A 14,305-nucleotide genomic window follows, 5' to 3' on the forward strand; every position below is an offset into this window, starting at 1 on the left:
ATACAGTTGTCATTCATCCACGACCCTTCCGTCCCTCAACTTCCATATTCAGTCAAATTGACAAGAGTTGAGTTCTGGCCTAAACTACTCTTCAAATTTCTACTGGTCTCTGGTCTTCATCTTTGCTCTCTCCACTATCTTCACAGAGTACCCTGAATGATTTTTCAAAGATGCGAATCTGATTCAGCATACTGAAGATTTTAAAAATTTGAGTGCTGTTAATTAGTATTGGTGTTCACTTATTTACCTCAGCCATCTGGTGACTGCCTGTCCCTCTGCATTTAATTTTGAAAACCCAGGGACTTGGCCCTTAACTCCAGCTCTACCTGCAATTTCTGTCTTAGCTCAGGATTTTCACATATGCAATTCGGGAACCTCCATCAGCCTCAGGATTGTTTTACCTTCACTCAAATTCGAAGTGGCGGCGGCGGTATTTTCGATGGGCTGGGTTCGCTATCTTCCGCCTCGATGACTCTCCACGGAATTACTGAGATTAAAAACAACGAAAATGGTATGGGTACCCTCGCCTGGCGCTTGCTGCCACTTGTCGGCAAATACGGAGGAAAATAATCAGAATAGTAATCAGGTCTAACTAGTGACTCCTGCGACTCGCTTCTAACGCATACCCTTATTTACATTTTGCATCAGGCAGTTCAAGGGTTGGGGGAAAAGCCTTTTTGGGAAATGGGACTCGAACCTGTAAACAGGTTCTCTATCCATTTCCCGCCACAGGCGGGCTACAGGATTAGAGAACAACGACCGCCATCAGCGCGAGCAGTATACGCTCACTGAGTAGGAGGAGGGGCCTGGCGCGCGCAGAAACGGGACCTGAGAGGGGGTGGGGTGGGGGAGAACTCTCTCGCGAGAGCGGGTTTGTTCTTGCAGCCGCTCCTGCCACCTCTTACCCTCGCCGTTGCTGCGGGGGATTGTGGGAGCCTCCGCGTCCCGCTCGCTAGGAGAGAGGTATCTCTCCTTTTCCCTCTCCCTTTCCTTAAGGTAGGCGTGAAGCGGGTAAGAATCGGGGTGGGGTGGCCGGGGGCTCTCCGCGTCCGCCGGGAGGAGGCAGCGACGGCGACAGGGGCCGTGGGGAGCCGGCGGCGCGCCTTTCTTGCTCGCTCCCGCTCGCCCGCTCTGCCTCCCTCCTCGCTGCGTATGTGAGCCGCCTGATCGGCGGCCGCCATGTTAGGAGCGCAGTGGCGGCGCAACCAGCCTCCTCGGGCGGCGGAGGTGAGCGGTCTCGGGGGGAGACACGCGGCCAGCCAAGGGCCCGGGGTGCGGCAGGAGAGTCGGGGGGCGCAAAGGGCAGCAGATCGACCGAGCTTCCCGCGTCCTAGGCTTGCTGTGGGCGGGGGCGGGACGACGAGCCCGTTACACGCGGACTGCAGCGCTAAGGCGAAGGGAGGAGCGCTCGAGGCCTGAGGGACTGACTGTCCACTGGGGGCCTGCCGTTTGGGGAGAATAGTTAAAGCAGAGAAGTCTTGGAATAGGGCCAGCCCCAGATAGGTGTCTGTTTTGTTTTGTTTTTCCTGTTTGCCCCTAAAAATGTGCCGCAAAATGGAGGATTTCGCAGACTCTGAAAAGCTTAGTCGTTTGAGGAGCGTTTCTTTATTCTCTTGGTTCACGGCCTTCCCTGTGCTCTTCGCCCATCGCTTCATAGCGCCCTCTAAGACTCCCCTGTCCCCCGCCCACACACATGCGCGCGGGATTTTAGCTGGACCTCAGAAACAATTCCTCCCCACCCCCATCGCGTAAAAATGGCCGAAAAATGAAACGTTAACGCTTGTTTTTCGTATTGCGTCGTGGAGAAAGCCTCCTGCAGTAGGCTGCGAGCCAAGATACTTGTTCTTGTTTGGAGAGTCACCTAATATTTCTTTTCTCTTTATTAAAGTATTATATCAGTCTGCGTTCATCTAGAGAGGATCGTATGTTGTGGGACCTTCCGGTTTCCAGACAAAGGGTTTGGAGTACCGTGGTGTAGGCGCATCGTTGTTCTTTTCATTGCTAGCTTTGTGCCTTGTTCGGTGTTTTACAGGGACTTTTCCCATGTGCCATGGAATAATTCTAAATGTTTTTCCTGCTCTGTGGCCCTATTCTGTGGAATATTCCTATTGGATCAGTTACAGTTTTCTAGCCAGATATTTCTAGAACGTTTATGGCGATTCCGAAATTTCTAGTCTTCAAGCGCGCTGGAATAATGTGAGAATCGTTGATTCCCAGGTCTTAGTCATGAGATTTTGTCTTGATGATGCGTTCTGTGTGGTGACTAGAGCTTGGTTTAAAATTTTTAAGAAGTCGATAAAAGACAGTTTTCTTCCAGTTAAATTGAAACAGTTGTAGTCGGCGGGAAAATTTCTATTTTAGACTATTTAAATAAAGGTTGAAAATATCATTTGGAAAAGTCAATAGCTCAGTCATATGCGCGGTCTGTCGTCATAATTTTTCAACGGTAATACTGTCAGAAATGAAAGTAGAGATAGATTTTGTTGTTGTTGTTACATAAACTCTGTATTCCTTCTGCACTTAACCTGAATCTTTTTGCAAAGTTGAAATTGAACACAATTGAAGTACTAAATGATTGTTGTGCTTGGTTATGTAAGATTAGGAAGAGATCTTTAGCCAGATGCTGTTTGTTGTGAAGTGCTTTAAATTTACATTTCTGCCCTTGAACTTAACATTTATGTGGTTATAACATTAACGTGTGTTTTACCCAGAGAGGAAATTTCCCCTTTATCTTCACATAACTCCCTTCTCAGCTATATGTAAGTGAAGTTGCCTTTACATAGCCTTTTGAACTAATTGGAAAGGATTTAACCACTCTTGACCTGATGACTATGTACGTTAAAGGAGCCTTTAAACATACTCATTTTATTAACACTTTTAGGGAAGCATAAAGGCTAAGTAATAATACAAGTCTGCTAATGATAGGCAAACAAATTTTAACAACTGAGGAATGTAAGTAAATCGTCTTACATGACTTCAGAAATAAAATGTAATCCAAATCTTTAATTTTATGAGAGAAGATTAAAGCCCAAGGAGGTGGTGGTAATAATAGTCAAATGGGCAGTGCTGTAGGTTTATTCTAGAACACTTGCATCTTGATTGGATACGTGATTCAGACTCACCTTATAAATAGGCTTGAAAATGGAAGGGCTACAAATGTCCATTGATGGATGAATGGATAAAGATGTGGTGTGTATATGTGTGTGTGTGTGTGTATACACACACATATACACAATGGAGTATTACTTAGCAATCAAAAAGAATGAAATCTTGCCATTCGCAACTATGAATGAAACTAGAGGGTATTAGGTTAAGCGAAATTAGACAAATACATGACTTCACTCATATGAGGACTTTAAGATACAAAACAGGTAAGATACAAAACAGATGAACATAAGGGAAGGGAAGCAAAAATAATATAAAAACAGGGAAGGGGACAAAAACATAAAGACTCTTAAATATGGAGAACAAACAGAGGGTTACTGGAGGGGATGGGAGGGGGGCTAAATTGGTAAGGGGCATTAAGGAATCTACTCCTGAAATCATTGTTGCACTACATGCTAACTTGGATGTAAATTTAAAAAATTAAGAAAAACTAAAAATAATTAAAAATAAACTTTAAAAAGTGGAAGGGCTATACTTACAGGAATTTATTCTAAGAGAATAGTATGTAAAAGATTTGTGCACATATAGAGCGCCTGAGTGACTGTCGGTTAAGCGTCTTACTTCGGCTCAGGTCGTGGTCTTGTGGTTCGTGAGTTCGAGCCCCGTATTGGGCTCTGTGCTGACCTGCTTGAGATTCTGTGTCTCCCTCTTTATCTGACCCTCCTCTGCTTGCTCACTCTCTTTCTCAAAAATAAACAAAAAAATTTTTTCAAGATTTGTGCACATAAATGTTAATCTATGCTATTAAGCTTACTAAAACTCTGAAAGATTCAACACTTAGAGATCTGCTAATTACAGTGTGGCCATCAGATGGAAATCTGTATAGTTTTTTAAAAGAATGTTTTAGCAAGAGTAATCATGGGAAAATGAATATAATATTACTTGGAAAGAAAATGAAAATTTTGGTGGTCCCCAAAATACTTTTTTTTGGTTGTTTCTTAAAGGAATTTAGGAATAAATATAAAAATAGAGACGTACCAAATGTGTGAGTTCTGGATGTTGGTGTTAGCTTTATGGGTGATTTATATTTCCCTCAATTTGTTTTTCTGAAATTTCCACAAGAAATTACACATATTTTTATATGAGGAGGGTGGTGAAACTTTTTTGTACATGGTAGACTGCTTAAAAGACCAATATTTGGTGTTTTGTTTTTTTAGGACCTCGTGTATTTTTGAGGGGAATTAAGATAAAAGTGAGCCAGCTTCTTGAAGTCTGAAGTGCAGAGTATTCAAAAGTGACAAAAAGTGGTGTTTATTCTGTAACATACTCTGGTTATTATGTGTAGACAAATGGAGGAATCTTAAGGCATCCTTATGTAAGAATATTGAATTTACCTTTATAGAAACTAATGGTAATTAGGTTACAATGTGAAGTGCAGCCATTAAACTATTTTAAGAATGATCAAAACCAAAGAATTGGGTAATGGTTTCTTAGATATTACTCTTAGTACATTTTTCAGTTAAAGATACTTTTTAAAAATATGTATATACTTTTTTTAAAATGCATACTTTTTTTTAGAGTTGCATTAAAACTGTCCTACACTTGGGGCAACAGGTTCTGAGTGGACTTGACTTTGGGGTGGACAGTACTGAGTTTGTTGAGGGTGGAGTGGAAGGGTTGTAGACAGTACAGATTTGCAAGTTTCTTCATACATATATATATATATATATATATACACACATGGTTATTCCACGGATAACACTGCAAAGAAACAAAGCTCTGTAATTTATAATTCTTACCTATATATCGGGCCTTGTTGGATCATTAAAATTAAGAGTTCTGAAATTCGTGATTTAAAAATAAAAGTTTACACGTAGAAAATCTGAGTGGATCATTAAAACTAGAACAGAGAGAAAAGCCAATGGTTTGAGAGAATTGTAGGGATGTGGCCTTTAAAAGATACTTATAAGTGGTTTTTAAAGTTCTCTAGTTTTTGACTCACTGTAGCATGTATCTATTATAAGCATAAATATAAACTTATAATACAATAGGAGTTGTATGATAAACTGCTATGTTATCTTTCCTGGCTTAAATATAATTACTGTGGCAGATCTGAGTAGATGGAGTGCCTTTGATGTGATGCAGCTTCCTTATTATTTCCAGCTGTCTATCTTTGATGTTCTGTGCATATATTCGGCTCAAGACTTGGAAATTAAAATTTATATGAAGTAGCAATGAAATCTTAAGTTTAATTTTTTTTTTAATTTAATTAAAATTTTTGTTTTGGGGGCACCTGAGTGTCCGTTAAGCGTCCAACTTCTCAGGTCATGATCTCCTAGTACGTGGGTTCGAGTGCAACATTGGGCTCTCTGCTTGTCAACATGGCAGCCCGCTTTAGATCCTGTCTCCCTCTCTCTCTATGCCCCTCAAAAGTAAACATTAAAAAAAATTAAAATTGTTTTAATTTAAAGAGGAGGACTGAGGCTTTTCAGTAAGGTTATGGCAGGAGAGGTGTAAGGCCTTCGTTTTGAAGGATGACAGGATAATTTAAAGGTAGATTGGCTTTAGAGAATGAAGGAGGAAGAGGAGGTTTAATTTGTTCACTTCCTCTAGCATCTGGTTCTTTTCTTCAGAGTTGTTTAGGTGACTACCAGTCTTTAAATCTGGTGTCATTTAAAGTTAACATCTGATTCAGTAGCAAAATTCAAACATTAATTCAAATCCAGCTTTGAGTAGAAATGAATAAGACACTAAAGTTGATGTATGAAATGGGGAGTACAGTGTATGTGAAAGGTTTATAAGCTCTTTATTGTCTTTGGGTCAGTCCTTTTGCATCTGAAGTTTTTCTCATTGGTTGTTAGGATCAGATGATGTTACATCAAAGTAGATGATTATTATGGTGCTAACCATGTGCCAGAAACCATTCTAAGTGTTTTATGTGGACTAATTTATTAAATGTTTACAGCCTTGTGAAATGGGTATTGTTTTCATTCCCATATTACGAATGACAGCAAAACAAATGTTAAGTGACTTGTTCAAAGTCAACTATTTTGTAGTAGGACTTGCATCCAAATCAAGGTATTTGGGCTCCAAAAATCTCAGTATATACCAAATCAGAGAGTTGAACAAATGTTTGTGGACACCAAGAGAATAGAACATGAAGAGTGGAAGGAAAAATCTTAAGAGTGCGCAATGGCAGCTTGAAAAAACCACTCGTTTTGCTTTCTCTTTTTCTTTAAGTTTGTTTATTTTGAGAGTACAAGCCAGGAAGGGGCACAGAGAAAGAGTCCCAAGCAGGCCTTTGAATGTCAGTACTGAGCCTTACGCGGTAGGTCGATCTCGGGAACTGTGAGATATGACCTGTGCTGAAATCAAGAGTTGACGCTTAATCAGCTGAACCACCCAGGGGCCCCTCATTTTGCATTTAAGTAGAGAAGTAATCTAAGCTAGTGTCAAAATCAAATTGAATCCAAAATGGTAGGTAAATGGAATAACTTTCTATCCTGTATTGCTTTAATCTGAAAATGTTTAATGTGTGATTGAAAGTTGCTAAGAAAAAATTTTAAGTCTAGGAAGAAGAAAAATACTCTAACCCTGAATAGGAATCCCTCCTGATTAACATGTTTTCTATTTTAGCAGCTGAAGGCACTTTGCAACAAACACTTTTATCATTAGCCTAAGGATCAAGAAGTGGGCTAGAAGTTGAATCCAGGTCTGTAAAATGGATTAAGAATGATAATCATAAAGGATCTTTAAAAGGTTAATACTGGTTTTTCAACCTTCTCAGCACTACATTTTATAATGTTTTGTTTTCCCCTGTTGTATGAGGCACATGCTGCTTTACACAAAACTGAAATGAATAGAGCTATTACTTTATTTCCTAAGAATTTTACTATTCATTTTATTTTTTTAAAACCTTTAAAAAGTTACTCAAAGGTAAGCCATACTAAAGTGAGATTGTGGCACTGAAGAGCCACAGATTAAAGTATAAGGTTTTAAGTGGCTTAAGCTCTCTATATAAAAGATTGAATGGTTCCTCAGATACTAAAATATATTACTATATATATATTAATTTTAAGTAGGTTCTACACCCAGTGTCGGGTTTGAACTCATGACACTGCCATCAAGAATTCCATGCACTACTGACTGGGGCGGCCGGGTGCCCCTATATTCCATTTATTTATTTTTATGGTTTGTTTATTTTGAGAGAGGGGGGAAAAACATGAGTCAGGTAGGGGCAGAGACAAGGACAGAAAGAGAATCTCAAACAGGCTCCGCGCTGTCAGCTTGGAGCTTGATATGAGGCTGGAACTCATGAACCATGAGATCTTGACCTGAGCCAAAGTCAGACACTTAACTGACTGAGCCACCCAGGTGCCCCCATTTTTTAAAAATCAAACCCTTAAATGAAATACAAATTAGAAAATTTATTAAGAAAGTATATAGAGATGTGAACTAACATTAAAATGAAGATTTACTAACTTTGAAATGGAAACTGTTAGTGAATTATAAGGCCATTATAAAATTAATACGTGAGAAACTTCTAAATATGGAATCATTAACCTAACTCTATACTATAATTGGAAATGAGTCAGGTGCTTGGTTTAAAAATTCTGACCACAGGAATCCATGCTTCTATGTGATTGATGACAAAAATTAAGCAGCTGTCTTTCCAAATAATGCTTCTTTGAAATTACTAATAGTGAACTATCCCTGCCATGTATCTATTGGTGACATGATTAGGATATTTTTGCTGTGTTGGTGGTGTTGGTTGCTAGCTTAAACGTTATTTGGTGTATTTCACATGAATAATTTGACAAATCACAAGGGTGTTTCCTTCCATAGAAGAAAATTTCTTACATCCCTTTCGTGTTTTTAATTCAGAAGGGGAAAAATACTATAAGAAGCTACAGTTTTCTAGCTGTTGCTTATAAGTTTTTATAGGATTAAAGGTTTAAAATAATGCCATATAAAGGTTTTCTTTTCCTGAGTATTTCTACAAACTTTTAGGATTATACATGTGTTAAAATTAGTTTTTAAGAAGCGATTATTGCACAGAATTGAGAATATAGCTAAAGTTCCATATGGTAGTAGTTAGATATCTTTAAAAGAGCGTTTAAAATTTTTGAATTTAGAAGCTGAAGGCTTTTTTCTATGTTTTAAAGAACTGAAGACCCCTTATGCTCATTTTAGTAACCCTGCAAAATAACCCTCTGAATGAATAATAGGACTAATAAGAAATTGTTATTTTACTTAGGAAATCTAGATGTGGAACAACCATTTGCTTCCCTTCACCCTGAACTAAAGTAAATCTAATGAAGATGGTTATTCATCGAAGGGGGACAGTTGAATGTTACTAACTGAAACTTCTTAACCATACATAGAGCTCTTTGTTCAGATGTTGAACATGAAGTTAACATTTTTAGTAACATTTACACTTACATCATGAACTAGGCTTAAACATTCTAGCTTAATTATTTAAATTATTGATTATTTTATTTAAATCAGGTTTCCTGATTTTAGGGTAGAGGTACTACCCTTTTTTGGGAGTGAAAGGTTTTTTGCATTGATGGGCATTGAGATTTTAAATGGACATACTGGATTTTGACATCACATTCTAGATTAGTTATCTCAAACTACTTTGAACTTTATTAACCTCTATTGTAGCGTACTATGAAAAGGTCATTTTGTAATTATGGGGAAAAGACATAACAGTACAATAAGCTAACCTTTCAAAAAAACTTAATTTAGTAAACCTCTCAGTGTTGTGCTGACTTTAGTAGGCAGTAGGTCTTGCTTAAATTTAAATTAGTCTTTTAAAATGAATTGTCTTTTTATTACCACTGACCACAAAGATAGTAAAGGAACTGTTTTCATAAGTGCTCTTTGAACAGTGCTGTCATGTCTGATTTCTCTCAGTTTCTTTGTTCTAATTTTAAAAAAATAAATTTCACTCAAAAGTCTGACTTAAGTCACTTTTCACTTATAATGTCTCATGTCCTTGTGTGGGGCTACATTTAAGTTCAAACTCTGAATCTCAAAAATATTAAGGTTATTCTTACGAGATTACAAGTTGTCATGGGATTTACATTGTTTGTCTTGCTCTTTTTCTGAGTTTTTCTGACATCCATTTTCTGTTTTGTCTTAAGGTTATCTTTTACCTTCTCTTGTTTCCTTTTTGCAGATCTACCCCTTTCATACATGCTACAAAGAAAAGTAATTGAGATATTTGTAATGTAACAACCATTTCTTTAAAGTGTGATCAATTAAATTTTTACACATTCACTAATATTATTGTATAATTTCCCTAAGGGAAAGGAATAGTTCTTTAAAACAAACAAACAAAAAAAAAAACAACTGGTTTTTCTTTATTATGCAGCTTTGGCTGCAACATGAACAGCAAATTAATAGTAATGTTGATGCTTTGAAATACTGATTTTGAAAAACCCTCTAATGGTTTTGACCTTTTAAGAGAAAGTATACGTGAAAATTTAGAGGGTCCTAAATGTTTACACGGTATTTCAACTGCCATCCTGTGTGGCGTTTATCAGACATACCAAAGAAACTCATCCAAAAAAGTCCACTTACTCTTGTCTTTATTTTATTATTCTTAAAGCAGAAGTAGTTTACATTGTAGATCTCATCAAGAACTAGTTTCTTTAGTATCTTTTCTCAATTTCATCTTTCTTGGTGTGCAAAAACATCTTCTGTAATTCCAGTCACCTCTGATAGCATTTGTGTCTTTTTAACTTTGTTACATCTTTTTGTAAAATCTAAGTCTTGCCTGCAACTTTTTTTTTATACTTCCTTTACCACTGTATGTCCAGTGTTTCCTTGCTTTATTGGATCATTGGTGGAATTGGTCCCATAATAGACTTGTAACTATTGAATATTGCCCAGTTTTTAATGTAATAAAGCTTAATAATATTAAACCACCATTGCTCAGGTGTATGGGTGATCAAATGTGTGAAACTTAACAGAGCAATGCTTCTTAATAGAATTATGTGGCAAACAATTTAAGAGTTAATCTCTGTATATAGTTGTGATTAGAGATAATTGTTTCATCAAGAACAATTGTTACGTACATCGTTTGATATTTAATGAGAATCATTTGTAAATGCTTTGCAAATTCCTCTGTACCAATTTCTGAGATAAAATAATGATTTAAGGAAGATAATGAAAGTAATTTCATCCAGAAACATGTCTTGGGGGATTGTATTCAGAATTTAAAATTTCCAGGTGATTGAGCTGTTCTTGTGAAAAGTTAACAAATCTATATAAGGACAATATCATTTTCATTTTTATCTGTTTTGAGCTCTGGAGGTTCTGTAGCCGTGAATATTAAATGAGCTTTGATGGATGCTAACTTAGGGGGGAATTTCACTTCTTTAAATCACCTGTGCTTCCTGTACCTGGGTTTTTTCTTGGGAGTTCTCCTATTTCTACATTGACCATACTTAGTTCTCCTTACTTTTTTAAGATTAGAAATGAAATATGCACTGCCTGATATAGGATGGACATTAAGGAAGGCAGTTAGTTATATGGCTTAAATTTGTGCAGAAATCCTTAAAGTAGGAAGTCACTTATTTTCCTTCACATCTGTCTTTACCTCAGATTGATTTTGCTGCATAAAAGTCTCAACTATTATGTTTGGTCTTAGATCTTATACTAGGTACTTGACACCTAAGCTTCATTTACTTGTGATTTTACTTGGTTCTTTCTGATAGTAATAAATAGGTCTCATTTTCTAAAGCAGAATACAACTGATTCATCTTTGACTTGCGGACCTTGGTTTTTTGTTTTTTAGTCTTTTCCTGAAACTTAAAACATCATACTATAGGGTGTATTTTTATTCTTCCAAAAGAAGAGACCCATCTATATTTTTATTTGAAATTTTGATGTGCTCAGACATCTAATCCTTCAATTGAAATGTTTTTAAATTCAGTATGAAATTCCCTTTAATAAACTTTAGCATGAAAGACTACTTTTTAAATATCTATATGCAGGCTCTGCATACATCTGGAATCTGTTTAAGATATGTAATAAATTCCTTGTAAGTTTGAGATCTTAAATGTTTTTTTTTTTTTAATCAACATGATGCATAAGTTTTTTTTCTAAAAAAAACAGCATCTACTTAAAGGGATTTATGACTAAAACTGCTTATTTTTCTACAGAGTTGTCTGCTGGTTCTCAGCTTGAAGAAGATTCTACAGTCCTTATTGATCCTTTTTCTTGGCGTTACCATTTTTTGAAGCAAAGTTAACCTAGTTTGCTAGTTTGAGCTTTCTTTTTGGCCATCTTTAAAAAAAATTTTTTAAGTCTATAAACTAGACAAGAGATAGTTCTACAATGTCCAAGTCATTCCAGCAGTCATCTCTCGGTAGGGACTCACAGGGTCATGGGCGTGACCTGTCTGCAGCAGGAATAGGCCTTCTTGCTGCTGCTACCCAGTCTTTAAGTATGCCAGCATCTCTTGGAAGGATGAACCAGGGTACTGCACGCCTTGCTAGTTTAATGAATCTTGGAATGAGTTCTTCATTGAATCAACAAGGAGCTCATAGTGCACTGTCTTCTGCTAGTACTTCTTCCCATAATTTGCAGTCTATATTTAACATTGGAAGTAGAGGTCCACTCCCTTTGTCTTCTCAACACCGTGGAGATGCAGACCAGGCCAGTAACATTTTGGCCAGCTTTGGTCTGTCTGCTAGAGACTTAGATGAACTGAGTCGTTATCCAGAGGACAAGATTACTCCTGAGAATTTGCCCCAAATCCTTCTACAGCTTAAAAGGAGGAGAACTGAAGAAGGCCCTACATTGAGTTATGGTAGAGATGGCAGATCTGCTACACGGGAACCACCATACAGAGTACCTAGGGATGATTGGGAAGAAAAAAGGCACTTTAGAAGAGATAGTTTTGATGATCGTGGTCCTAGTCTCAACCCAGTGCTTGATTATGACCATGGAAGTCGTTCTCAAGAATCTGGTTATTATGACAGAATGGATTATGAAGATGACAGATTAAGAGATGGAGAAAGGTGTAGGGATGATTCTTTTTTTGGTGAGACCTCGCATAACTATCATAAATTTGACAGTGAGTATGAGAGAATGGGACGTGGTCCTGGCCCCTTACAAGAGAGATCTCTCTTTGAGAAAAAGAGGGGCGCTCCTCCAAGTAGCAATATTGAAGACTTCCATGGACTCTTACCGAAGGGTTATCCCCATCTGTGCTCTATATGTGATTTGCCAGTTCATTCTAATAAGGTGAGTTAATGCAACAGATACTTCTAATTTCTTTTACATTGTAGTGCCTATTCTGTATTTACCTATATCTTTTACTCTAATTCTGTAGTCTGGTGACACTGAGTTGATCGAGAATTTTTATACTTTTGAGAACACTTTATTTGGAAAGTAATTGTTTTTGAGCATTAAACCAGGGCTTTACATTAATACAATCTGCCTAGATAACTTCTGGCCACAAAGCTGTCATCCACTGGAATTATCTTGTTGGTTTTTGGCATCAATATGTTCTTCTTAATCATATATTTAAGCAGGTTTTTTGTCTGCTTTGTTGAATTGTTTTAAGTATTTTTATTTTTTTTGCAGTCAATGTGCTCTGCCATTCAGGATGCTAGATTTCAGCTCTCCATCTGTCTTGATTGCTGATTTGTATGTAGTAAAGATGTATTCTTGAACAATTCTCTTTTTTTCCTTATCTGTGGCTACAGGGAAAGAGTTAATGTAGAGCCCTGGTGTTTGTTTCAGTATGTTTCATATTTTAGATTAGTTCATTCTTCTTTTTTAATTTCCCTTTAACCCAAACTCTCATACTATGACTGAAATTTTTCATCATTTTTTTTCTCCTTTTCCACAACTTTCTTAAACATGCTTCAAAACTCACTTTTTATTATCCCATGTTGCATCTGTCCCTTTAGAGACTTGGAAAAATCAACTACTGCAGTATCCTGCTCTATGTTCCTCATAAGCATATTCTTTTTCTGACTAGGCTTAGACTTCTGGTTTAGTCATTTGAGCAATAAAAAAATATATATATGGATATATATATATATCTAATTCTCCTTTGCTTTAATTATCACATCCAGCAAAATGGGAGCTTTTTCAAAATGCCCTTATAAATATGTTGTCCTTTCTCTTTGAATGTTTTCAATATTCCTCATTCTCACCGAGGTTTTTTTTTTTTTCGATATACAGTGCAGTTGACTTAAAAGTCAACAATTTAGCACTCCACTAGCTTGATCTATGATCTCTGACCGTCCATATTTCCTGATGTGCTGTATAGTTATTCTGCTTCACATGTTGCTACCATGAAATTGATTTGATGATTACGATGACAGGGTTTTTTCTTTACAGTAACACCTGGAAGGGTCATTTCCTTCTCATATGTATCCCTTTAAAATGCATTTTTTAGTGATTTGATTTTTGAGTAAACTAAATCACAGATCACGAGTGATTTTGTTTTTAATATTCTATTTAAAAGTGTTACCAGTCACTCCCTTTTCTGTATTTGGATCTCAGTATTTTTGCCTCAGATAATTAAGAGACTTACTATATTTGAATTTACAGAGTACTTTAAAAAAATATCTTTAAGAAGTTAATTCTTAGGTAAATATGTATTTCTATAATACAGAAGTCTTTCGTATTAATGTATAAAGTACAACACAAAGAACATTTTAGTCTGCAAATAAAATAAACTAACATTGAATGCTAAATTTAAATTCATAGATTAATTTTCATTGAAGACCTAGAACCCCTTCAAAAAAAGTTAGGAAATTTATTTGATAGGTGTCTTTAGTGTTGTCTTTTTTCAAATACGTTGAATAAAGTTGTCACCCTGGTGGGAGTTGCTTTAATGAAATGGTCCACAAAACTTTGGTGACTCCGTTTTTTCTGTTACTTGTTGCCTTTTGCAGAAATAGCAATATGATCATTGTTCTCAGATAGGATCTCTAAATTCCAAGGAAAATAGCTAGTTACAGTGTCTCAAATGACAGTGATTATAAAGGACTTAAAATCTTAGCTAATGGAGTCATCATACATCAAGAGCTGTTTCTGGATATCTCCTTATTCTGACTTTGAGCAGTAATTTGCCTTTGTTGCTTGCACATAGAAAAAACAGTAAAGTGACACAAATGCACTACAAGAAACTACAAGAGGGCTTTAATGAGAGAAAAGTTTCTGTTAC

General features: G+C 36.7%; 2 protein-coding genes across 6 annotated transcripts in view; one reads left to right on the top strand and one right to left on the bottom strand.

Moving 5' to 3' along the window:
* Positions 1–832, bottom strand: part of SIL1 (SIL1 nucleotide exchange factor) — a 284,915-nt gene extending 284,083 nt beyond the window's left edge. The window contains exons 1-2 of the mRNA XM_045059704.1: positions 698–832; positions 402–487 (exon numbers count right to left, since the gene is read on the bottom strand). The gene's annotated coding sequence lies outside the window, so the exon portion shown is untranslated. The remainder of the gene's footprint in view (positions 1–401; positions 488–697) is intronic.
* An 8-nt stretch (positions 833–840) lies between these two features.
* Positions 841–14,305, top strand: part of MATR3 (matrin 3) — a 29,047-nt gene continuing 15,582 nt past the window's right edge. For 2 of the 5 annotated variants that reach the window (XM_011282371.4, XM_011282379.4), the window contains exons 1-2: positions 841–996; positions 11,280–12,366. In XM_011282371.4, coding sequence (XP_011280673.2) covers positions 11,455–12,366 — 912 coding nt within the window. In that variant the 5' untranslated portion in view covers positions 841–996; positions 11,280–11,454. Of the gene's footprint in view, positions 997–1,204; positions 1,228–6,741; positions 6,865–11,279; positions 12,367–14,305 lie in introns of those variants that run through there. The other 3 variants (XM_045059691.1, XM_011282373.4, XM_023255658.2) reach the window with 3 other exon arrangements.

This window comes from Felis catus, chromosome A1 (genome assembly GCF_018350175.1).
Source record: "Felis catus isolate Fca126 chromosome A1, F.catus_Fca126_mat1.0, whole genome shotgun sequence".
NCBI classification, from domain to species: Eukaryota; Metazoa; Chordata; class Mammalia; order Carnivora; family Felidae; genus Felis; species Felis catus.